This window comes from Pelophylax lessonae, assembly GCF_965119305.1.
Source record: "Pelophylax lessonae genome assembly, chromosome: 8".
NCBI lineage: Eukaryota > Metazoa > Chordata > Amphibia > Anura > Ranidae > Pelophylax > Pelophylax lessonae.
In genome coordinates, this window is record NC_138775.1 from 72,176,643 (window position 1) to 72,201,888 (window position 25,246).

At 44.8% G+C, this 25,246-nt stretch overlaps 1 protein-coding gene across 1 annotated transcript in view; it reads left to right on the top strand.

Annotated features, from left to right (window-relative positions):
• PHF2 (PHD finger protein 2) overlaps positions 1-25,246 on the top strand; it is a 460,832-nt gene that overhangs the window by 305,309 nt on the left and 130,277 nt on the right. The window contains exon 4 of the mRNA XM_082265845.1: positions 21,374-21,534. Coding sequence (XP_082121971.1) covers positions 21,374-21,534 — 161 coding nt within the window. The remainder of the gene's footprint in view (positions 1-21,373; positions 21,535-25,246) is intronic.

The following is a 25,246-nucleotide window of genomic DNA, read 5'->3' on the forward strand; positions in this document are numbered from 1 at the left end:
GGACAGAAGAGACCTGGTGACTGACAGTCAAGGCTCTCTGTTCAGAGTGAGTGAGAGAACTGAGCGATTAGCGGTGTTTGATCACTCAGTTCTAACTGCAGAGCCAGTGGGGGACAGATGCAGAGCCTTCTGATACCTCCTGTAATGGATTGTATTATAACTATACTGTCTGCTCTGATGTTGTAAAGCACTGCACACACTGTTGGCACTATATAAATCTTGTAAAATAACTATAATATCTAAACCCAGGACATACTGCCTGCACTGAAGTGACAAGGATCACGTAATGTACTGTATCTGTGGAAGAGCAGAGTTGTCATCCGAGGACTAGAAATGTGTTGGGAATACAAAACATGTTTTGAAGTCCACGGAGATAGCTGGGAACATTGCTAATTGATAAAAGTACAGCACAGACAGAGAGCACAGAAAGTTATCATCTCACAAGATTTCTGGCACGATCAACAGAATTTTTTTTTTTTATTGAACAGATATAACCTTAAACTTTCAAAAAGAAAGCTCTATTTGTGGAAAAAAAAAAAGATCCGTTCAGATCCACCTTTCAGTTTTTTTGGCGGATCTGAACGGTCGCCCCATGTATCTCTATGGGGCATCGGATGTCAGCGGAGACATGTCCGCTGACATCCGATCGGTCAAAACTGGACGGATGAGAATGGATAGACGGTCCGTTCCCATTCGATTCCCCCATTGAGAAGAATGGGGACCTGACAGCTGTGTCTCTGCACACAGCACGGAGACACAGCTGTCACCCGCCTGCTCAGCGGGGGATCAGCGGATCGATCCGCTGAGAAAAACGGAGTCCGCCTGACAGACTCTGTGTGTGAAAGGGACCTTAAACTTTATTTGGGTACAGTGCCGCATGACCATGCAACTGTCAGTTAAATTAACGCAATGCCGTATCACAAAAATGTCCGGGAGGGGGGGAGGTGTCAATCTTCCAGAGCTGAAGCGGTTAAATAATAAATAGTTAATAAATCTTTCTAATATCAGCCCATCTATTCCAAACCTGGTAACGATAGCAAGGCAGTTGTCTAAGGAAATCATATTCAGCATATGTAAACCCTAACAATCAACATCTCCTATCTGCTGCCTTTGGGTCTTTTTTTTGGTGATATTTGATCACCTCTGCATTTTTTATTTTTTTGCACTATACTATAAACAAGAAAAGACTGACAATTTTGAAAAAACAAAAAAAAATGTTTTACTTTCTGCTATAAAACATATCCAAAAGAGGAAAAAAAATAAAAAATCAAATTTCTTCATCCGTTTAGGCCAGTATGTATACTGCTACATATTTTTGGTAAAAAAAAAATCCCAATAAGCGTATATAGACTGGTTTGCACAAAAGTTATAGCGTCTACAAACTATGGGATATGTTTATGGAATTTTTTATTTTTTTTTTACTAGTAATGGCGGCGATTAGGGACACTTTTTTTGGGAACCATTGACACTAATACAGTGATCAGCGCTAAAAATATGCACTGTACTAATGACACTGGCTAGGAAGGGGTTAACTTTTAGGGGCGATCAAAGGGTTACCTGTGTGCCTACCCTGTACAGTGTGGGAGGTGCTTTTACTAGGGAAGACATGGATCCTTGTCCCTGCTTTGCAGGAACACAGGGTCTATGCCTTCCCTACTGACAGAATGGCAATTTGCCTTGTTTAAATAGTCAGACTGCTGTTCTGCCTCTGTACGGGATGATCGGTGGGTGTCGGCGGACTGCGAGTTTGTGGTACCCGCTGTGTATAATTACAGCAGGAGTGAGCCGCTGCTGGCAGGCATTTGTGCTTGCTACCTGGAAGTGCAGGATCACATATATTTATGTGATCCTGCACACAGCGGCCGCTCTGTAGCAGTATATCTGCTATTGAGTGGCCAGCACGTGTTTAATGAGGGTCCATTCACAATTGTGTTTTTTCTAACAAACCTGTGTAAAGTGCCTTACATTTAGGCAGCTCGTTCAAATGAATTAACGCATCACAATGCTCCAAAAAGTTTTTAGAGTGCAGCAAATTTTGCTAGTGTACAGTAGTGTAATAGCATGTGCTGGAATGCTCTACATCACAGGTGCAATACAGAACAAAGCAAAAATAATTTTGTTTTTAGTAGAGCAGAGGAAGCCTGACCCCTATTAAATTTTTAATTTTTTTTGTATATGTCCCTGTTGCTGATTTTCTTTCCTTTCTTGCTTGGTGAAACTGTGAAACTGTTGCCACTGGAGAAAAAAATGAGGTGAACATTTGTCTCTGGAGTTCTGGATAGTAGTAAAAACCAAACAGGGGTTTCATCCCTTTCCACTTCAAAAAAACAGAAAAAAAATTGGCTTGACATAATTGCTACACAGCGACATGGTGTGCCATTGCAGGTTGTCTCCCCAAGTACAGTACTGATCTGATCACTTTGTGATAGGTGTACTGTAATGCACTCTTTCTCAACAGAAACCAATAAAATAATTGTCAGGTCTCTGGTAACCCCTGCTAAAAATTATTACATTGACAGCTCACAGTACAGTTGTGTGAGTTTCAGACAAATTATAAATAAAAGAATAACAAATATAGTGTAAGCAACAAGTTTGACACTCAGGCTCGGTTCACACTGATGCGATGCGGGAAGGCTGCGAATTCGCAGCCTGTTCCCGCATCGCACACGCACCCCCGGCAGTTCACACTGCCATATGCGATCCGCTGGGGGTGTCAATGTAATCTTAACGACACCCCCAGTTTGATCGCATATCGCAGTGCGATCGTGCAGTTCGCACAGGATCGGATCGCACAAGTGTGAACCGCTGTGCGATCCGATCCTGATGCGGCAGCAAAAATGCCTCCTGTGCGTGTTTGCTGCGGGTGCGATGCGAATTTAGCCATACAAACTGTATGGCTAAACTCGCACCGCACAGCTGATCGCATGTCATATCAGAGCAGTGCGCTCCGACATGACATGCGAACCCCGCACACGCAGTAGTGTGAACCGGGGCTAAGAGCAGATCATTTTTAACACTCTCCATCTCTATTTGACTTTAGACTTTAGTAATAATCATGAACTTAAATGAATTACAATAGCTAGAAAAGAAACACAGTGCAAACTCTGGTCCCCCTGTATTTGGTTGTTCAGTGTGGTGCTCTCTTATATTGGTGGTAAGTAGTGTTGAGCGAACACGGACTGTATTATTCGTGTTCGTACCGAATAATTGGATTTTTTGTACCCGAACACGGACACGGACACTTTACTGTATGTTCGGGTAAAAATCCGTGTTCGGTCGTTTTATTTCCGGGTTTTGCATGCTTTGGCGCTCTTTTCATGGCGGGCTTTCAACAGCCAATCAACAATCGTTTAACTGGTGTGCCTTAAGCCATCCCAGCCATGCCTGCAAATGTCTCAGTAGCTGTGATTGGCCGTCTGAAGCATGTGACCAAGTCTTTATAAGTTCGAGGCAGCCGCAGCGGCGTCATTATGCTGCTTAGATTCAGGGACAGAGAGCACACATCAACGTGCTGGCTGCTGATTAGGGAAAGATAGGCAGGAAAAAACCATTTGTGTCCGGATAGAATTGAGGGACAGGTCGGAGTGTTTAGGCAGGGCGAGTTGTAGGCATTTTAGGGATAGAGTCTGCTGAATTATATAGGGTCAGTGTCTTCTACAAACTACAATCGATATTGCTGTGTGGGGGGTGGGGTGAATCTGCACTCAATCCTGATCTACGATCTCTTCTCAATCCTGTTAGGGACAGAGTCTGCTGAATTTTAGGGAAACTGTGTTCTACAAACTACAATCGATATTGCTGTGTGGGGGGTGGGGTGAATCTGCACTCAATCCTGATCTACGATCTCTTCTCAATCCTGTTAGGGACAGAGTCTGCTGAATTTTAGGGAAACTGTGTTCTACAAACTACAATCGATATTGCTGTGTGGGGGGTGGGGTGAATCTGCACTCAATCCTGATCTACGATCTCTTCTCAATCCTGTTAGGGACAGAGTCTGCTGAATTTTAGGGAAACTGTGTTCTACAAACTACAATCGATATTGCTGTGTGGTGTGGGATTGGAGATAGGCAGGTGTCAGTGATCCACATCCATTTTTCTGTGTGTGAGCTGCAGTGAACACAATCTTTTTGGGCTGCAGTGAACACAATCTTTTTGGGCTGCAGTGAACACAATCTTTTTGGGCTGCAGTGAACACAATCTTTTTGGGCTGCAGTGAACACAATCTTTTTGGGGTGCAGTGAACAAAATCTTTTTGGGGTGCAGTGAACACAATCCTTTTTGGTGTGCAGTGAACACAATCTTTGTGGGGTGCAGTGAACAAAATCCTTTGTGGGGTGCAGTGAACACAATCTTTTTGGGGTGCAGTGAACAAAATCCTTTTTGGGGTGCAGTGAACAACATCCTTTTTGGGGTGCAGTGAACACAATCTTTTTGGGGTGCAGTGAACAAAATCCTTTGTGGGGTGCAGTGAACACAATCTTTTTGGGGTGCAGTGAACACAATCTTTTTGGGGTGGAGTGAACAACATCCTTTTTGGGGTGCAGTGAACAAAATCCTTTTTGGGGTGCAGTGAACAAAATCATTTTTGGGGTGCAGTGAACACAATCTTTTTGGGGTGCAGTGAACACAATCTTTGTGGGGTGCAGTGAACACAATCTTTTTGGGGTGGAGTGAACAACATCCTTTTTGGGGTGCAGTGAACAACATCCTTTTTGGGGTGCAGTGAACACAATCTTTTTGGGGTGCAGTGAACACAATCTTTGTGGGGTACAGTGAACAGAATCTTTGTGGGGTGCAGTGAACAAAATCTTTGGGGGGTACAGTGAACACAATCTTTGTGAGGTGCAGTGAACACAATCTTTGTGGGGTGCAGTGAACACAATCATTGTGGGGTGCAGTGAACTCAATCTTTGTGGGGTACAGTGAACACAATCTCATACTGAAGGTTTGAGGGTGCTGCCTGTTCCATACTCCCCCTACTCCTCATCTAGCCTTTTAGGGGTACAAACAATAGTAATTGGGGCCTAGTGTGGTTGTGTACGTGTGATATACATACACTTTTTTGGGATCATATTTTCTATTCCGCTATTTAATCAAAAACCTTTGGGGATCAGTTAAATTGGGGGATAGTCTGTGTTGGTACGTGTGAGAGAGATCCACCTTTCCAAGTTGTTGGGGTTCATCTCATACTTCTGAAGGTTTGAGGGTGCTGCCTGTTCCATACTCCCCCCTACTCCTAGCCTTTTAGGGGTACAAACAATAGTAATTGGGGCCTAGTGTGGTTGTGTACGTGTGATATACATACACTTTTTTGGGATCATATTTTCTATTCCGCTATTTAATCAAAAACCTCTGGGGATCAGTTAAATTGGGGGATAGTCTGTGTTGGTACGTGTGAGAGAGATCCACCTTTCCAAGTTGTTGGGGTTCATCTCATACTTCTGAAGGTTTGAGGGTGCTGCCTGTTCCATACTCCCCCTACTCCTAGCCTTTTAGGGGTACAAACAATAGTAATTGGGGCCTAGTGTGGTTGTGTACGTGTGATATACATACACTTTTTTGGGATCATATTTTCTATTCCGCTATTTAATCAAAAACCTCTGGGGATCAGTTAAATTGGGGGATAGTCTGTGTTGGTACGTGTGAGAGAGATCCACCTTTCCAAGTTGTTGGGGTTCATCTCATACTTCTGAAGGTTTGAGGGTGCTGCCTGTTCCATACTCCCCCTACTCCTAGCCTTTTAGGGGTACAAACAATAGTAATTGGGGCCTAGTGTGGTTGTGTACGTGTGATATACATACACTTTTTTGGGATCATATTTTCTATTCCGCTATTTAATCAAAAACCTCTGGGGATCAGTTAAATTGGGGGATAGTCTGTGTTGGTACGTGTGAGAGAGATCCACCTTTCCAAGTTGTTGGGGTTCATCTCATACTTCTGAAGGTTTGAGGGTGCTGCCTGTTCCATACTCCCCCTACTCCTAGCCTTTTAGGGGTACAAACAATAGTAATTGGGGCCTAGTGTGGTTGTGTACGTGTGATATACATACACTTTTTTGGGATCATATTTTCTATTCCGCTATTTAATCAAAAACCTTTGGGGATCAGTTAAATTGGGGGATAGTCTGTGTTGGTACGTGTGAGAGAGATCCACCTTTCCAAGTTGTTGGGGTTCATCTCATACTTCTGAAGGTTTGAGGGTGCTGCCTGTTCCATACTCCCCCTACTCCTAGCCTTTTAGGGGTACAAACAATAGTAATTGGGGCCTAGTGTGGTTGTGTACGTGTGATATACATACACTTTTTTGGGATCATATTTTCTATTCCGCTATTTAATCAAAAACCTTTGGGGATCAGTTAAATTGGGGGATAGTCTGTGTTGGTACGTGTGAGAGAGATCCACCTTTCCAAGTTGTTGGGGTTCATCTCATACTTCTGAAGGTTTGAGGGTGCTGCCTGTTCCATACTCCCCCTACTCCTAGCCTTTTAGGGGTACAAACAATAGTAATTGGGGCCTAGTGTGGTTGTGTACGTGTGATATACATACACTTTTTTGGGATCATATTTTCTATTCCGCTATTTAATCAAAAACCTCTGGGGATCAGTTAAATTGGGGGATAGTCTGTGTTGGTACGTGTGAGAGAGATCCACCTTTCCAAGTTGTTGGGGTTCATCTCATACTTCTGAAGGTTTGAGGGTGCTGCCTGTTCCATACTCCCCCTACTCCTAGCCTTTTAGGGGTACAAACAATAGTAATTGGGGCCTAGTGTGGTTGTGTACGTGCGAGATACATACACTTTTTTTGATCATATTTCCTATTCCGCTATTCAATAAAAACCTTTGAGGATCAATTGAATTGCGGGATAGTCTGTGTCGGTACGTGTGAGAGAGATCCACCTTTCCAAGTTGTTGGGGTTCATCTCATACTTCTGAAGGTTTGAGGGTGCTGCCTGTTCCATACTCCCCCTACTCCTCATCTAGCCTTTTAGGGGTACAAACAATAGTAATTGGGGCCTAGTGTGGTTGTGTACGTGTGATATACATACACTTTTTTTGGATCATATTTTCTATTCCGCTATTCAATAAAAACCTTTCTAGGGCAAGATCTTAAATTACAGAAATATGAGGAGACCGTCAAATAAGGGCCGTGGCCTGGGTCGTGGTGCTGCTGGTAGAGCTCCTGTTGCAAGGAGAGGACATGGTCGATCTGTGCCAGCTACACGCACAAGTGAAACACCTTCCTCAAGTGTGAGTAGGCGACAGAACCTGCATCAGTATTTGGTAGGGCATCAAACGCCCCTAGAAGTGATGAGGCCAGAACAAGTTGAGGCGATAGTAGATTGGTTTGCTGCTGACAGTGCCTCCAGTTCCTTCACATTGTCTCCCACCCAGTCTACTGCAGAAAGGTCAGAGTTGGCACCTGCAGCCAATGTCCAACCGTCTTTCACCTCACCCCCTTGCAAATCAGGCCAGCAGTCTGAGCCCCAAGCCATACAGCAGTCTCTTATTCTTTTTGAGGACTCTGTCAGCAGGGTTTCCCAGGGCCATCCACCTAGCCCTGCCCCAGAAGTGGAAGAGATTGAGTGCAGCGATGCCCAACCACTTATTCCTCAAGATGAGTACATGCAAGGATCATCGCAGCACGTCTCCGATGATGACGAAACGCAGGTGCCAACTGCTGCGGCGTTCAGCATTGTGGAGACCGACAAGGAGGGCAGGGGTGAAGACTGGGTGGAAGATGATGTGGAGGACGATGAGGTCCTCGACCCCACATGGAATGAACGTCATGCAGGTGAACTGAGTAGTTTGGAGGAAGAGGCGGTGGTCGCACAGAGCCACCAGCACAGCAGAAGAGGGAGCAGGGTGCAGAAGCGGAGCGGCCGTGCCCTAGACACTACGCCCGCTACTGCCCAACGCAGCAAGGGAACGAGCGCACCAAAGTCAGCTCAAAGGAGTTCTCTAGCGTGGAAGTTCTTTAGAAAATGTGCTGATGACAGGACACGAGTGGTTTGCACCCTGTGCAATCAGAGCTTGAAGCGAGGCATGAACCTTCTCAACCTGAGCACAACCTGCATGATCAGGCATCTAAGTGCAAAGCACGAGCTGCAGTGGAGTACACACCTTCAAAACCAAGAAACGTCTCTGGCTCATCCTGCTTCCTCTTCTGCTGCAGTCTCGGCCGCTCCAGCCACATCTGTAGTGATACCGGCACCTGCCACCCCGCAAACAGACGATCTGTCAGCAACACCACCACCTGGGTCACCAACAACCATCTCCACAATGTCCCGTGGAAGCGTTCAGCTTTCCATCTCCCAAACACTTGAGAGGAAGAGGAAGTACCCCCCTACCCACCCGCGATCCCTGGCCCTGAATGCCAGCATTTCAAAATTATTGGCCTTTGAAATGCTGTCATTCCGTCTGGTGGAGACGCACAGTTTTAAAAACCTTATGTCGGTGGCTGTCCCACAGTACGTCGTGCCCAGCCGCCACTACTTTTCCAGGCAAGCCATCCCTTCCCTGCACAACCAAGTGGGGGAAAAAATCAGGTGTGCACTGCGCAACGCCATCTGTGCCAAGGTCCACCTAACTACGGATACGTGGACCAGTAAGCACGGTCAGGGGCGTTATATCTCCCTAACGGCACACTGGGTAAATGCAGTGGCGGATGGGCCTGAGGCGGATAGCAATTTGGCGCATGTCCTTCCACCACCGAGGATTGCAGGGCGCTTCAGTTTGCCTCCTGTTCCTAACTCCTCCTACTCCGCTTCCTCATCCTCTACCGCCTCCTCATCCGGACAGCGTAACACCTTCACCACCAACTTCAGCACGGCCAGGGGTAAACGACAGCAGGCAGTTTTACAACTTGCCTGTTTGGGGGACAAACCACACACCGCGCAGGAGTTGTGGAGGAGCATGGAACAGCAGACAAATGAGTGGTTGCTGCCAGCGAGCCTCAAGCCCGGCCTGGTGGTGTGCGATAACGGGCGAAATCTCATAGCAGCTCTGGGCCTAGCCGGTTTGACGCACATCCCTTGCCTGGCGCATGTGCTGAATTTGGTGGTGCAGAGGTTCCTTAAAAACTACCCCGATATGTCAGAGCTGCTGCAGAAAGTGCGGGCCGTTTGTGCGCACTTTCGGCGTTCTCACCCTGCTGCTGCTCGCCTGGCAGCGCTGCAGCGTAACTTCGGCCTTCCCGCTCACCGCCTCATATGTGACGTGCCCACAAGGTGGAACTCCACCTTGCACATGCTGGAAAGACTGTGCGAGCAGCAGCAGGCCATAGTGGAGTTTCAGCTGCAGCACGCACGCGTGAGTCGCTCTGCGGAACAGCACCACTTCACCACCAATAACTGGGCCTCCATGCGAGACCTGTGTGCCTTGTTGCGCTGTTTTGAGTACTCCACCAACATGGCCAGTGGCAATGACGCCGTTCTCAGCTTAACTATCCCACTTCTATGCCTCCTTGAAAAAACAATTCGGGCGATGATGGAAGAGGATGTGGCACAGGATGAGGAGGAGGAGGAGGATGAAGAGGTAACATTTCCAAGGCTTTCAGGGCAGTCATTCGCAAGGGGCTCCGAGGGTGGGTTCCTGCACACGCAAACGCCAGGGACGCAATTGTCCAGCAGGGGCACAGTTCTGGAGGATGAGGAGGATGAGGAGGAGGAGGAGCTGGAGGAGGAGATGGAACCATGTTCACAGCAGGGTGGCACCCAGGCCAGCTCATGGCCATCACTGGTGCGTGGCTGGGGGGATACAGAGGACACGGACCATACACCTCCCACAGAGGACAGCCTTTCGTCGCCTCTGGGCAGCCTGGCACACATGAGCGATTACATGCTGCAGTGTCTCCACAACGACCGCCGAGTTGCCCACATTCTAACTTGTGCTGATTACTGGGTGGCCACGCTGCTGGATCCCCGTTACAAGGACAACGTACCGTCCTTAATTCACTCACTGGAGCGCGATCGCAAGATGCGCGAGTACAAGCGCACGCTGGTAGACGCCATGCTGCTGGCATTCCCATCTGACAGCGGGGCCACAGTGGAAGCACAAGGCAGAGGAGGAGGAGGAGGAGGTCGCCAACGCAACCAGGGCACCGCCAGCACCTCAGAAGGCAGGGTTAGCATGGCCGAAATGTGGAAAAGCTTTGTCAGCACGCCACAACAAACAGCAGCACCAGCAGCTCAGATGGAACGTCTTAGCAGGAGGCAGCATTTTACCAACATGGTGGAGCAGTATGTGTGCACACGCCTACATGTAGTGAATGACGGGTCTGCCCCCTTCAACTTCTGGGTCTCCAAATTGGGCACATGGCCTGAGCTTGCCCTTTACGCCTTGGAGGTGCTGGCGTGCCCTGCAGCCAGTGTATTATCTGAACGGGTATTTAGCACGGCTGGGGGCGTTATAACAGACAAGCGCAGCCGCCTGTCCAGAGACAATGTGGACAAGCTCACGTTCATTAAAATGAACCAGGCATGGATCCCACGGGACTTTTCCGTACCTTATGCAGAATAGCAATGGATACCGACCTTACCCACCCATTGTTCCATTTTTGCTCTTTCTCACTCTTTTGGGGTGTACCCTCATTTAAAATTTGTGAAAAGAAGCAGTGTTGGCTACCTCGTCCTCCTCCTCAGGGCCAGATTAATGTAGGGTCTATTGGAGCTGCAGCTCCAGGCCCCTACCTTTTATATAGGCCCCGGGTTGGCCATATTCACTGTTACCGCTCTTCTGTCACTTGTAAACACAGAAGTCTGGCTTCTATGCTCGCTTCCCCAGGCAGCACCCTCAGAACCTCCCCACACAGCGTGAAGGCCGGACAAGGAGGGACAGTTGGCGATGCATGGATGTGTTTATGGGCTTCAGAGACAGCATCCCATGTTGAATTAGGCATGCATGGCTGCACCCTTCCTCCTCTGGGTGCATGGCAAGGCACGGCCCTAAGGCCCTTCAAAATCCTCAGCACCAAGCCCATGATGCTGTTAATCCGGCCCTGGTCCTCCTCCACCGCCGCTTCCACCTACACCGCCCATAGGTGTGCGCAGCCTATTGCATTAAGGTGTGCACCCCAAAGTTGAAATACACATGCATGTGTTTGCCAGCAGGGAGAGTAATGTATCGGGGCCATGTACCTGTAGGCAAGGAGAAATAGAGCAGAGCAGGTCCCAGGGAGATCTTTCCCATCTCCTCACTGGCAATGCTATGTGCCCTAGGTGATTAGGGTGTGCCCAGGCACACCCAGCACACCCTGTGCGCACGCCTATGTCACCGCCACATCCACCACCACCTCAACCTCCCTCCTACTCCATATGGGCCTCGTCCTTCAGAGATGAAGAAGAACATTGTTTTATTTTTCTGTTTTTTTTTGTTGTTTTAAGTTATTTCCCTATCCACATTTGTTTGCAGAGCACTTGCCATGCTCTTAATTACGTTTTGCTGCCATTTGCAGCACTCTAGCCCTTTCCTTTGGTGTTTTAGAGCCATTTTAGTGCCTTAAAGTTCGGGTCCCCATTGACTTCAATGGGGTTCGGTGTCCGGGAAAAGTTCGGTAAAAGTCCGGGACACGGACCCGGACTTTTTTTTAAAGTTCGGCCGAACCCGTCGAACACGGACATCTAGGTGTCCGCTCAACCCTAGTGGTAAGTGTAGTGCGACATTACATTGGCGGTCAGTGTGGTGCTCTCTTATATTGGTGGTAAGTGTGGTGCTCTCTATTACATTGGCTTTTAGTGTGGTGCTCCCTTACATTGGTGGTCAGTGTGGTACTCACCTACAGTGGGGATCGAAAGTTTAGGCACCCCAGGTAAAAAATTTGTATTAATGTGCATAAAGAAGCCAAGGAAAGATGGAAAAATCTTCAAAAGGCATCACATTACAGATTAGACATTCTTATAATATGTCATCAAAAGTTAGATTTTATTTCCATCATTTACACTTTCAAAATAACAGAAAACAAAAAAATGGCGTCTGCAAAATTTTGGGCACCCTGCAGAGGTAATATCTTGTACTGCCCCCTTTGGCAAGTATCACAGCTTGTAAACGCTTTTTGTAGCCAGCAAAGAGTCTTTCAATTCTTGTTTGAGGTATCTTTGCCCATTCTTCCTTACAAAAGTCTTCCAGTTCTTTGAGATTTCTGGGCTGTCTGTCACACACTGCTCTTTTAAGGTCTATCCATAGATTTTCAACTATGTTGAGGTCAGGAGATTGTGAAGGCCATGGCAAAACCTTCAGTTTACGCCTTTTGATGCAATCCCTCGTGGATTTCGAGGTGTGTTTAGGATCATTATCCATTTGTAGAAGCCATCCTCTCTTTAACTTCAGCTTTTTCACAGATGGCATCAAGTTACCATCCAAAATTTGCTGAAATTTTATTGAATCCATTTTTCCTTCTACTCGTGAGATGTTCCCTGTGCCACTGGCTGCAATACAACCCCAAAGCATGATTGATCCACCCCCATGCTTAACATTTGGACAGAGGTTCTTTTCATTCAATTCTGTGCCCCTTCTTCTCCAAGCGTACCTTTGCTCATTCCGGCCAAAAAGTTCAATTTTAACCTCATCGGTCCACAGAACTTGTTTCCAAAATGCATCAGGCTTGTCTATATGTTCATTTGCAAAGTTCAAACGCAGATTTTTGTGATGAGGACGTAGAAGAGGTTTTCTTCTGTTGACTCTTCAATGAAGACCATATTTCTGCAAGTATCTCTCTATAGTGGAATAGTGTACCACAACTCCAGTGTCTGCCAGATCTTTCTGGAGGGATCGTGCAGTCAAACGTGGGTTTTGAATTGTTTTTCTCACAATCCTGCGAGCTGTTCTGTCTGATATTTTTCTTGGTCTTCCAGATCTTGCGTTAACTTCCACTGTTCCTGATGACTGCCATTTCTTAATTACATTCCGAACAGAGGATATTGACATCTGAAAACGCTTTGCTATCTTCTTATAGCCTTCTCCAGCTTTGTGAGCGTCAACTATTTTCAGTTTCAGTTTTCTAGACAACTGCTTAGAAGATCCCATGGTGCTGATTGTTGGGGCAAGGTCAGATGAGTCTGGGCATTTAAAACCTTTGAGATTGACATCACCTGGTCTTCCCAGACGATGATTGAGAACAATCCATGACACTGGCAGGTCTCAGCCTTGCAAAGGGGGGCAGTGCATGCTATAAATTCTGCAAGGTGCCCAAACTTTTGCAGACGCCATTGTTTTGTTTTCTGTCATTTTGAAAGTGTCAATGATGGAAATAAAATCTAACTTTTGTTGACATATTAACGTTCGCTGCAATACCTCACATGTGTTGTTTTGAACGCCGTTTACATATGCTAAAACAAGTCCTTATGCTGGTTCAATTAGTAAACTATGAGAACTAATGAAGGTGCTATATATTATCCATATAATCAGAGAATGGTTCTGGTTCTATTCTTTTATTTAATAGATTATATATAGCACTTTAATTAGTTCTCACAGTTTACTAATTTAAACAACATAAGGACTTGTTTTAATAAAATCGGGACTGTTGGTAGCTATATGGAGCACAGTGTAATTTTTTTTTGTTTATTTCTGCATTCTGTAACAGCCCTGTACCTGACCAGTGAAATCTCAGCATTTACAGGGCTGTTACAGAATGCAGAAATAAAAAAATAAAAATCTGCTGTCCAATAGATTCCTTACACCAGACGTTTATTTGACTGGGGGAATCTGATTGACTGCCTGCCTGAAACACAAGTTTTTAAGCGTAAGCCAATTGGCTGAAGATAAAGATGACATTTTTCAACTCACATCGCTCGTCTACGCTGTGGGGGTTTATTCACTAAATGGTGATGTGAGTTTTATTCACTAAATAATGTGGGGGCTGTATCTGGCTCTGATACTAGCCAGTGCCTCACCAGCCACTGACCTCACCGCACGTCCCTGGTTTACATTCCTATGGACCCTCACAGGTCCAAAATGAATATTGTGCAGAATAGAGTTTGGCCTTCCACAACAGACCCAGTTTCTCATGTGGCCCTTTGGGAAAATGAATTTCCCATCCCATGTTTTAAAAGGGTAAGCACTGCACTATATAGATCTAATATGAGTTAAATATCTAGAGCAGGGGTCTTCAAACTATGGCCCTCCAGTTGTTCAGGAACTACAATTCCCATCATGCCTAGTCATGTCTGTGAATGTCAGAGTTTTACAATGCCTCATGAGATGTGTAGTTCCACAAAAGCTGGAGGGCCGTAGTTTGAGGACCCCTGACGTAGAGCAACCATATGAAAGGATCCTGGAAGTTCAGGTTTCATGTGTGGAAGTTTGGGTCCTTTCTTGGGTCCAGAACTGTACAAAGTTCTATGATTTTGCTGAAGCCATTGAAAGCCTAATCCTTACCTTTCTGAATGTGGAACAAAGAACCAAGGGACAAGGGAGACACATTAGAACCTGGTCTTTTGCCGCAGTCACATACCTGAAGCAAAACCTCTGCTTTGTGGGAACCTCTTCCTTGAAGAGTCTGAGCATCAATACAAAGAACTGGCCTATTTAGAGAAATGGTGCAGCAACATTGGGTTTCCCATCTGCATCGTTCTGCTTTTCAAGTTCTGAAATAAAGTTAACCACTTAAGCCCCGGAAGATTTTACCCCCATTCCGACCAGGGGGTATTTTGCGATTCGGCACTGCGTGACTTTAACGGACAATTGCGCGGTCGTGCGACGCTGTACCTAAACGAAATTTACGTCCTTTTTTTCCCCACAAACAGAGCTTTCTTTTGGTGGTATTTGATCACCTGTGCGATTTTTTGATCACGCGCTATAAACAAAAAAAGAGCGTCAATTTTGCAAAAATAACAATATTTTTCACATTTTTTTATATGAAATTCCCCCCAAAAAAAATGTAAAAATCTAAATTTTTTAACATTTTCGGCCAATTTGTTTTATGCTACCTATGTTTGGTAAAAAAAATCGCAAAAAGCGTATTTTGATTGGTTTGCGCAAAAGTTATCGCGTTTACTAACAAAGGGAAAGATTTTTGTCATTTTTGTTGTTTTTTTTTTTAACGCGTAATGGCGGCGATCTGCGATTTTTTTTGCGGTACTGCGACATTGCGGCGGACAGATCGGACCCTTGACTGACATTTTTGACACTTTTGGGGTTACCAGTGACATTTCTACAGTAATCAGTGCTATATATATGCACTGTTACTGTAAAAATACACTGGTAGTGAAGGGGTTAACTTTATTTGGGAGGGAGGGGCTGTGTGTGTCCCTAGGGGCGTGCTTTCTACTGTGATTGGCTGTGGCTTCAGCTGTAAGGACACTGATCAACGGATCTACATAGTAGATCCATGTGATCTGTGTCTTTGCAGCGAGGAGAATGACAGGCAGCTTGTTTACACAAGCTGCCTGACATTCCCCCTCTCCCCCGCCGATCGCCGAGTGACCGGCGGACATCGGGTCCGCTGGTCACACGCGCGGGGGGGTCCGTGACCACGCGGGAGCGGGAGCGTGCCTCCGGGGGCGCGCGCTCGCTCCCTAGACCCTCACAAGCAAGCAACGTAGCCCTACGTTAGTTTGCCTGTGAGGGGCTGACCGCCGACGTAGATAGTCGTGCGGCGGTCGGCAAGTGGTTAAAGGATAGACGTCCAAAGACTTATGGCACTTTTCCACTGCAAGTACCGGCTAGTACCGGCTCGGCTCTACTCGGCCCTGCTTGGCCCGGTTTGTTTTTCCACTGCGGTACCGCATGGTATAGTGTCGGAACGGTTCGGTACGGTACGGTATAGGTTTGCTTTTCCACTAAAGTAGTACTAAAGTTAAGTGGGTGGGATAACAATGGGGTGGGTGTGATTCTCTGACCAATCAGGGGCTAGTAGTGACTGCATGCAAAGGATTGTGGGATATGGTACCAGTTTGGTACCTGTTAGAACCACAATCGAGTAGGTACTGTTTTTTCAGAGCCGTACCGTACCGTTCGGTTCCATGCAGTGGAAAAGCAAACCTATACCGTACCGTACCGTACCGAACCGTTCCGACCCTATACCATGCGGTACCGCAGTGGAAAAGCACAAAAGCGTACCGAGCCGGTACGGTTCTATGCAGTGGAAAAGCGCCATTAATTGCCCTCTTAAACTTAGTAGGTGAAACTGACTAGGGCCAAGGTATGTTGTTTCTCAATGGTGGGGATCGCTTGAACCTAAATAACGAATAGGCTCTAATATTTGTAGCGCCCTCTTGTGGAAGAGTGTCTGGACTTTCACATGAATCCCCCAAAAGCCTTATTAAGACAATGATGCATAACTGTTTATTAACAACAGATTTTGCTTTATTCTTTGTTGCTGCTTTTCCCGTCTGAAAATGACATGAATTGTTAATAAACTGCCGTGCGTTGTATTAATAATTCTTTGCAAGTTGGCCTTACCATCCATCTCCTGTCATGTCTCATTTCTTATGTCATGTAAGCAATTTGTTTAAATAAATGTTTTCAATTGAATCAATAAATGCTTAATAGGCATGTCTGTTTTTATGTATATAATCCATAAATGAAATCAATAATTCATTACAAGTATAACAGAATTCCCTAGGCCTGTCATAAACACTCTTTTGTAGTTTGTACATTTTCTTTTAAGTTTCATATGTAGAAATACATGAGTTCTTCATGAAACAAAGTGATTTTTAATATGAAAAGATGGCAGTTCAGATTACTTGTATAATTAAAAAAGTGTCAAGTCCCCATCAGTTTCAGACAATCTGCAACCCTCTGAAAAGTAAGTTCAGGCAAAATAAAGTAGAACTATAGGTAAAACTTTTTTTTTCATTTTGGATAGCGTAAGGGAAGGTTATAACCTGTGTCAGATTTTTTTTTTTTTCCATTTGTGTCCCATTGCGGAGATTTCCCTTTACTTCCTGTCCCATAGCCAAACAGGAAGCAAGAGGAAATCTCTGCAAATGAAAGGAATTCCTTGGTTCCTTGGGGACTCCCAGGTCACCAGAACTAGTGTCCCTATTTGAAGATTGCCCCGCTATTACTTTTCTGGGGACAAAGTAACTTTTATTTTTACCTTTATTGATAATTGTAAGTATTTCATAATGAGCTAGTATGCGATGCACACTAGCTCATTATGTGTTTGTCTTTCAGGTGTTGGTTTTTAAAAAAAGAAAATTCTGAGGTTTACAACCTCTTTAAGCATTAAACAAAAATTAACATGTTCAGTACCAGATTTGTGTCAAAAATTTTCTTTTTTTTTTTCAAAACTTTAAATGTACAAAATATCGGTCCATATCGGCCGATACCGATACGTTGTGACCAAAAAATCGGTATCGGCCCTGAAAAAACATATTGGTCTATCCCTACTACATATCCCATGGTACCTTATTGCTTGCAAGCAGTGCCTCCTGTACCACCTCTGCCTCCTGAAACTCCTCCTCTCAGCACCTGTAGTTCAGAAGGCATTCTCTGAAATGTGTGACACACATGTGAACAATGCCTGCTCACGGGGCATAGCGAATATGTGTCACGGAATTCAGGTAAGTAGGTGTGTGAGTATCTTCACCAAGCACGTTTTGTGGGATTGTTCAGATTACCGAGAGAAGGCTAGAGAGTAGAGACAAATGAAAGACAATCTGGAAATAAATATGATTTTACATTTTGACCATAGATGTACTTTAAGGCATTAGCCCATCCAATTAGTTGCACATCTTAATTTATGCAGCATTGCTTTTTCTCATTCTTCCTGCAGCTGTCATAAGCTATAGTTCACTAAGCTTTAATGCATGTCTGTGTGTAATTCAGAAAACATTTACAAACATAGCCAGAGCTCACTTACTAAGTGCTTGACTTATCAGTGCTAAGAAATTTTTGACACCCAACAAGCAGATTTATTTCTGCCTTAGAATGTATATCTGATTGGCGATTGGACAAGTGAGAGAGGGAGTTACACCCTTTAAGCTTCAGAATACAGACCTGGTTGCAGCAGCTTACAGAGATTTAGGTAAATTAAAGTGTATGTTAGGGCAAAATATGGTAATATCATTTGCAGAATTATGTCCCTCAAAGAGTAACTCCACTTTTGTTAGGAAAAAAACATTCCCCAGTGGATGATCTATGTATCTTTGTATGCTCTGATGAAGGGGGAACACCCTGAAACGCGTAAGCAGTTTTTTGGAGGTCCACATCCTTCCACGGCCTACGGCAGCTGAGGATGCCCAGTGGAGACCCCTGGTGGTCTCTCATTGCTTATTGCCGGTGTTTCATAATCGTTTTGTGAGTATAATGTGTATACATGTCTATTACAATAAATTGTTTTAAAGATAATACGCTAGACTGGTGCGTCCTCTGTCCATTTCTCTTTTCCAGTATCTGCTTTGGGTTACCACGACCCATTGAGAGTGGCAGCACAGCCTGAATTTACTACAATTCGACCTGAATCGCATTTTCAGGATACCAGCCGCAAGGCCACCCCTCAAGCGCAGGAGTCATTTGCTCTGTACATTTTTGGTGATCTATGTATATTGCAAGCTATAAATATTAACAAACTTTGTTGCAGATTCCTGCAACGTGCAGGGTCTGCTTGTCTTTGGACATGATTTCCTTTTGGAAGTATCTCACCAAGATGGCATGTGTATCTTAGTGCAAACTTCTGGGAAAAATAAGTAAGCCAATCACATAAGCAGGAAATTACATTTTCAGGGGCATTCTGTACACCATCTGTGTACAGAATGCCTCCAGGATGCCATATTGCATTGCATTTTACTGACAATTACAGCGGCGGCAGGTTGAAAAGAAAAGGTAATTTTTATTAACATTGAATTACAATATGCCATGTGTCGCAATTGTATGTGCTATTTAATTTTTGTTTTTTTATTTGCTAATTTTTTTTTCCACGAAAGTGGAGTTACCCTTGAATTGGTTTCATCCGAAGAAATAGTCTCCTATCGTTGGTATCATTTGAAGGAATAGTGCTCCATAATTGGAGGAGTAGGAGGAATAGTGCCCCTTCATTGGTGTCATTTTGAAGGATTGTGCCCCATCGTTGGTGTCAGTGGAAGGAATAGTGCCCCTTTGTTGGAGTCACTGGCTGGAATAGTAGCCCATCATTGATGTCATTTGAAGAATAGTGCCCCATTTTTGGTGTCAGTGGGAGGAATGGCAAACAAAAACCAAAGAAAATCCTAGCTCAACTTACCGACCAGCCTGCAATTAACAAAATGATCCCGTCCAACATTATGCGTTAAAAACTGGTTTAGTTTGCACACATTTGAAAATGCATGCATAAGCTGCAGAGCCATGACACCCCTGTATTATTACCGACCTGCCTGCAACCAACCAAATTATCCTGTTCAACAGTATGCATTAAAAAATGGTTCATTTTGCACACATTTGAAAATACATGTGTAAGCTCCAGAGCCATGACACCCCAGTATTATCTGCAGTCCTAACTCAAAATTTTTGGAGCCTCCAAAGTAGAAGTAGATGCATTATAATGGATAGGCAGAGGGTCAGTGAGCCAGGAGGGAGCCCATCTCTTCTTAAAGGCAGAGGGGCCCACTGGACACCCAGCATATAGCACATTGGCAGCAAAGGTGTCCAGTGTGTCCCCTCAGTATTCCAACAGTACAAACAGATGGCCTCTGCTCCCACCTATAACTGGCCTTTGCAGCAGGGAGCACATGGAAGGGGTTGTAGGCCAGTAAGTTGAGCTGGGAATTTTCTTTGGTTTTTGTACATACATCACCCTTCCATGCGCTCCTTGCTGCAAAGGCCAGTTATAGGTGGGGGCAGTGGCCAGTTGTATGTACTAGATCAACATATGTTAAATAGCTGCTGCTATATCACAATAAAATTAAACACTCATGCTTCTGTTGTCCATATAAAATATAAAAATATTAACAATGTCCACATTAGCACCGTTTCCAACAGGGCTATATTCCCCCCTCTGCAATTCAAGACTTTTTAAAAACTTTTTTAAAATTCAGCAACATGCTTTAAGTGCTTTAAATCTTCCCAGGAAGTGTAAATGGGGGAACACAGTCTTTCAATTGTGTAGTCAAATGCTTTAAAAGGCTTCCCGTCACCACACCACGTGAGACCTCTCCCCAGGGATCAAGCACTCTCCAGAAATCAGAAAAATCAGGCTTTTGATAATACAGTATGTCAAATTAAATTAAAGGACTCATAGCGTAATCCAGTTTATTAATCAATCCAGTGATCCAGTTGGTGTAAGATCCTTTGTGAACGAGGGGAGGATTTTGTAAAGCGGTGAGATCCATGTCCTGCTGATATCAGAGGAGGCAAGGCAGATTGATTCGGACGGCTCAGCCCTATCCTGTATTATCAAAAGCCTGGTTTTTCTGATCTCTGGTGAGTGCTTAACTCCTGCGGGAGAGGTCTCACGTGGTGTGGTGACGGGAAGCATTTTGAAGTGTTGGACTACACATTTGAAAGACTGTGTTCCCCCATTTACACTTCCTGGGAAGATTTAAAGCACTTAAAGTATGTTGCTGAATTTTAAAACGTTGTAAAAAAAGTCTTGAATTGCAGAGGAGGAATATAGCCCTGTTGGAAGCGCTGCTAATGTGGACATTGTTAATATTCAATATTTTTATATTTTATATGGGTAATAGAAGCATGAGTGTATAGTTCTATGTACTAGTGGAAGGCAGAGGCGTAACTAGAACCTTCAGGGCCCCGGTGCAAGAAACCATAACTGGTCCCCTGGCCGGGGTCCTTCCCTTCAAGCCTGGGGCTCTTCCCACTGATCCTGGGGCCCTTTATTACGGTCCCGCAGTAAGACCCTTTCACAAGTTCTGCAGTGGGCCCCCTTCCTGCCATCTTGGGGCCTCCCCACGGTGGTGGAATGCCAGGGCCCGGTTGCAAGTGTGACCTGCAGCTACAGGAGGAAACCCCTTCTATCCAGGTGTACAGGGGATCCACATAGGCCCCCTGGAGCATGGGGCCTGGTTGAAATTGCAACCCCTGCAACCCCTGTAGTTACGCCCCTGGTGGAAGGAATTGTGCCTCATCATTGGTATTAGTGGAAGGAATAGTGCCTCGTATTAGTGGGAGAAACAGTGCCCCAAGGGCCGGGTAAAAGCAAGTAAAGGTCCGCATTTAGCCCGAAGGCCAAAGTTTGAAGACCACTGTTCTAGAAAATGCATGAAAAATTAGGAATGATCTGGTATGCTTTGTGGAACATCTCCCCATGTTAACAGTGAATCCGTTTTGGTTTAGTAAATATTAATTCGTTATCTGCAGTAGATCAGGACACATGTTTCATTTGCCAAGGAAGGCATTGTTCTGCTGTATGGTTTAAACACTTAAAAATATTTAACAACAGTTGAACTTCACCACTTCTTTTGATATAGATGTGACTAATAATAAATGTTGGTATTTTTCTCACAGTGCTGAGGATGTGGTGACTAAACTGAATGGCAATCAGCTGACAGTGGAGTATTTTGAAGAAACTGGTTTTACAGAACCAGTTCTGGTGCCAAAGAAAGATGGTCTTGGCATTTCTGTACCTGCTCCAACCTTCTATGTCAGTGACGTGGAGAATTATGTTGGTAAGTTCCTATTTTCTGTCATCATGTTTACTTTATTTTTGATAATGTGAAATACACCACTAGCTTCATACAATTGGGGGCATGATATATAACAAATAATAGAAGTTAGCTTATCATTTCTTTATGCTATTGTGCATTCAGGTATAGGTCAAGGCAAAAGAAAAATAAATATATTCAGTACATTTCTGCGATACAGTGGAGAAAATAATTATTTAATCCCCTGTAGATTTTGTATGTTTGCCCACTTACAAAAAAATGATGGGTCTACAATTTTTATCATAGGTGTATTTTAAATGATAGTGACATAATAACATCCAAATATCCAGAAAAAAACGCAAAAACGGTCCGCCTGTGTGAAAGGGGCCTTAAGAAGGTGCTCCTAACGACAACTCGTTATGTGTATAAAAGACACCTGTCCAAAGAATCTCTTTCTTTCATTCAGCCTCGGTTCACATTTATGCGAGTGCGGGAAGGCTGCGAATCCGCAGCCTGTTCCCGCATCGCACACGCACCCCCGGCAGTTCACACTGCCATATGCGATACGCTGGGGGTGTCAATGAAATCTTAACGACACCCCCAGTTTGATCGCATATCGCAGTGCGATCGTGCAGTTCGCACAGGATCGGATCGCACAAGTGTGAACCGCTGTGCGATCCGATCCTGATGCGGCTAGAAAAAAGGGTCCCTGTGCGTGTTTGGTGCGGCTGCGGTGCGAATTTAGCCATACAAACTGTATGGCTAGACTCGCACCGCACAGCCGATCGCATGTAATGTCGGAGCAGTGCGCTCCGACATTACATGCGAACCCCGCACACGCACAAGTGTGAACCGGGGCTCAAACCTCACCATCATGGGCAAGACCAAAAAACTGTCAAAGGACATCAGGATCTAGATTGTAGACCTGAACAAAGCTAGAATGGGCTACAGGACCATCAACAAGAAGCTTGGTGAGAAAAAGACAACTGTTGGAGCAATTATACGCAAATGGAAGAAATAAAAAAAAAAACATTGATCGCCCTCGGTCTTGAGCTCAATGCAAGATTTCGCCTCATGGGGTAAGGATGATGATGAGAAAAGTGAGTGATCAGCCCAGGACTACATGGGAGGAGCTTGGAAATTATCTCAAGGCAGTTGGGACCACAGTCACCAAACAAACTATTGGTAACACAATACGCCACCATGGATTAGAATCCTGCTGCTCCCGCAAGGTCCCCCTCCTCATGACGGCACAAGTACAGGCCCATCTGAAGTTTGCCAACAAACATCTAAATGATTCAGAGAAGGATTGGGGGAAAGTTCTGTGGTCAGATGAGACCAAAATTGAGCTCTTTGGCATTAACTCGACTCGCAGTGTTTGGAGGAAGAAAAATGCTGACCTTGACCCTAAGAACATCATCACTACAGTCAATCACGGAGGTGGAAACATTTTGCTTTCTCTGCTAAAGGTACAGGCCAACTTTGCCGCATTGAGGGGCCAATGGATGGGTCATGTTTTGTAAAATTGGATGAGAACCTTCTCCCCTCAGCCAGAACACTGAAGATGGGTTTTGGATGGGTCTTCCAGCATGACAATGACCCAAAACATATCACCAAGGCAACAAAGGAGTGGCTCAAGAAGAAAACCATTAGGGTCATGGAGTGGCCAGTCTCCAGACCTTAATCCTATAGAAAACTTATGGAGGGAGCTGAAACTTCGAGTTGCCAAGCAACAGCAAAGAAACCTTAAGGATTTAGAGAAGATCTGTACAGATCAGTTGACTAAAATCCCTCCTGAGATGCGTGCAAACCTGTTTATCAACTACAAGAAACTTCTTACCTCTGCGCTTGCCAACAAGGGTTTCTCCACCATGTACTAAGTCATGTTTTGCTTGGAGATCAAATACTTATTTTACTCACTGAACTGGAACTTAATTTATAACATTCGTGTCATGTGTTTTTTTTCTGGATTTTTGGTTGATATTCTGTCTCTATCATTTAAAATACACCTAGGATAAAAAATTATAGACCATTAATTTCTTTTTAAGTGGGCAAACTTACAAAATCTGTAGGGGATCAATTTTTTTTTTCCCCTACTGTACATACTCATTTCCACATGTTTTGTCCCTTTAGCCCCAATTCACATTGGGGCGATTTGTCATGCAATTTTTCAGGCCAAATCGCATGACAAGTCCCATCCTATTGCCGGCAAGGCAGTGTTCAAATTGATGTGACACTGACTTTGAAAAAGTAGTACATGCACTACTTTTTGCCAATTTTGGCTGCGACTTCAATGGACATCTGTGCATGAAGCCGCACAGATGTCTTGAAAATCTTACCCTAAGTCTCACTGAGATGCGGCTTTGAAATCGTGCGATTTCACCGATTTCAAACCCGCACTCACTGTGACTGGGGGCTTAAACTTGTTGCAGTTACAGAAAAAAAACTGTTGATGTGCCAAACATATAGTGTACTCCTTCCATTCTCTTTGAAATGGCTTTACAAGGGTTGATTTCCTAAAACTGGAGAGTGCAAAATCTGATGCAGCTGTGCATGGTAGCCAATCACCTTCTAACTTCAGCTTGTTCAATTAAGCTTTGACAAAAACACCTGGAAGCTGATTGGTTTCTGTGCGGAGCTACACCATACACCAAATTGATTGTAAACCCTGAGTCTCTGTTCAGATATTGGTAGCCCGATCCTGAGTTACAGCAAATCGCCGGGACGCCCGTGCGATTGTCGTCACTTTCTAATGGCACCCCAAACGCGGCATGATTTTGCCGCAATTGTAGCTCGTCTAATCATGGTAAAATTGCACACACAGAATCGCGGGACGCCTGTTGCCCAAAATACGTTCTTGTTCTTCTTTTAGGTGACATGCGTCCCGTGATTTTGTTTGTGCGATTTTACCACGGTTCGTCCGGTGACAATCGTGGCAAAATCGCGTCACGTTTGGGTTGCAATCAGAAGTAATTGCAATTGCACGGGCATCCTGCGATTTGCCTTGATTGGGGATGTCAATATGTGAGCGGAGCCTTACATATACCCAGTAAAGTGGCTGGCCTCGGGTGATACACCGAGAGTAAAAAAATTCTCTTACATAAGTTGTACCTGCCTATCTGCAGTCTTCTCTTCTCTACATTCATTCAAAGCCCAGAATATATAAAGCTTGTCTGAGCTGTCAGCAAAACAGGGATGGAGATGTGAAGTTACTCTCTGCAGAGCTCAGTAAAGAGAACTCTGATTGCTGATTGGAGGGAGGGACACAACCCCCTTCACACGGCACACAGGAACAGAGTTAAGGCTGTCAATCACAAGCTGTGTGCTGGAGGTCTCTCCCTTGTCACCTTTTTTCTCCTTGTGTCTAAAAAACTTGTCAGAAGGGATTCATGCTGATAACTGAGAAGCAAAGCAGCAGACTTTATTGAGTCAATTACAAATTATAAAGGGATGTGCTTTGTTCATATTTAATGTCTGGCGTTTACAACCACTTTAAGCATGTGGTGTCAGCCCTGCCTAGTTCTTTTCTGTTGGATTACAAAGAACACATACATCTCCTCATCACTATAACCTGTCTTTGAGCACAATGTCTCATAACATCAACAGGTATTTTTTGCACTGTGCAATGGGCTTCATTCACAAAAGCAGATTGCATGCGGTGGGGGGGTGCTTTGTGGTGGGGGACTCACTTTCCCCCAAAGCACCTTGTTACTGGGGACAAGGACCTTGCCCCCCC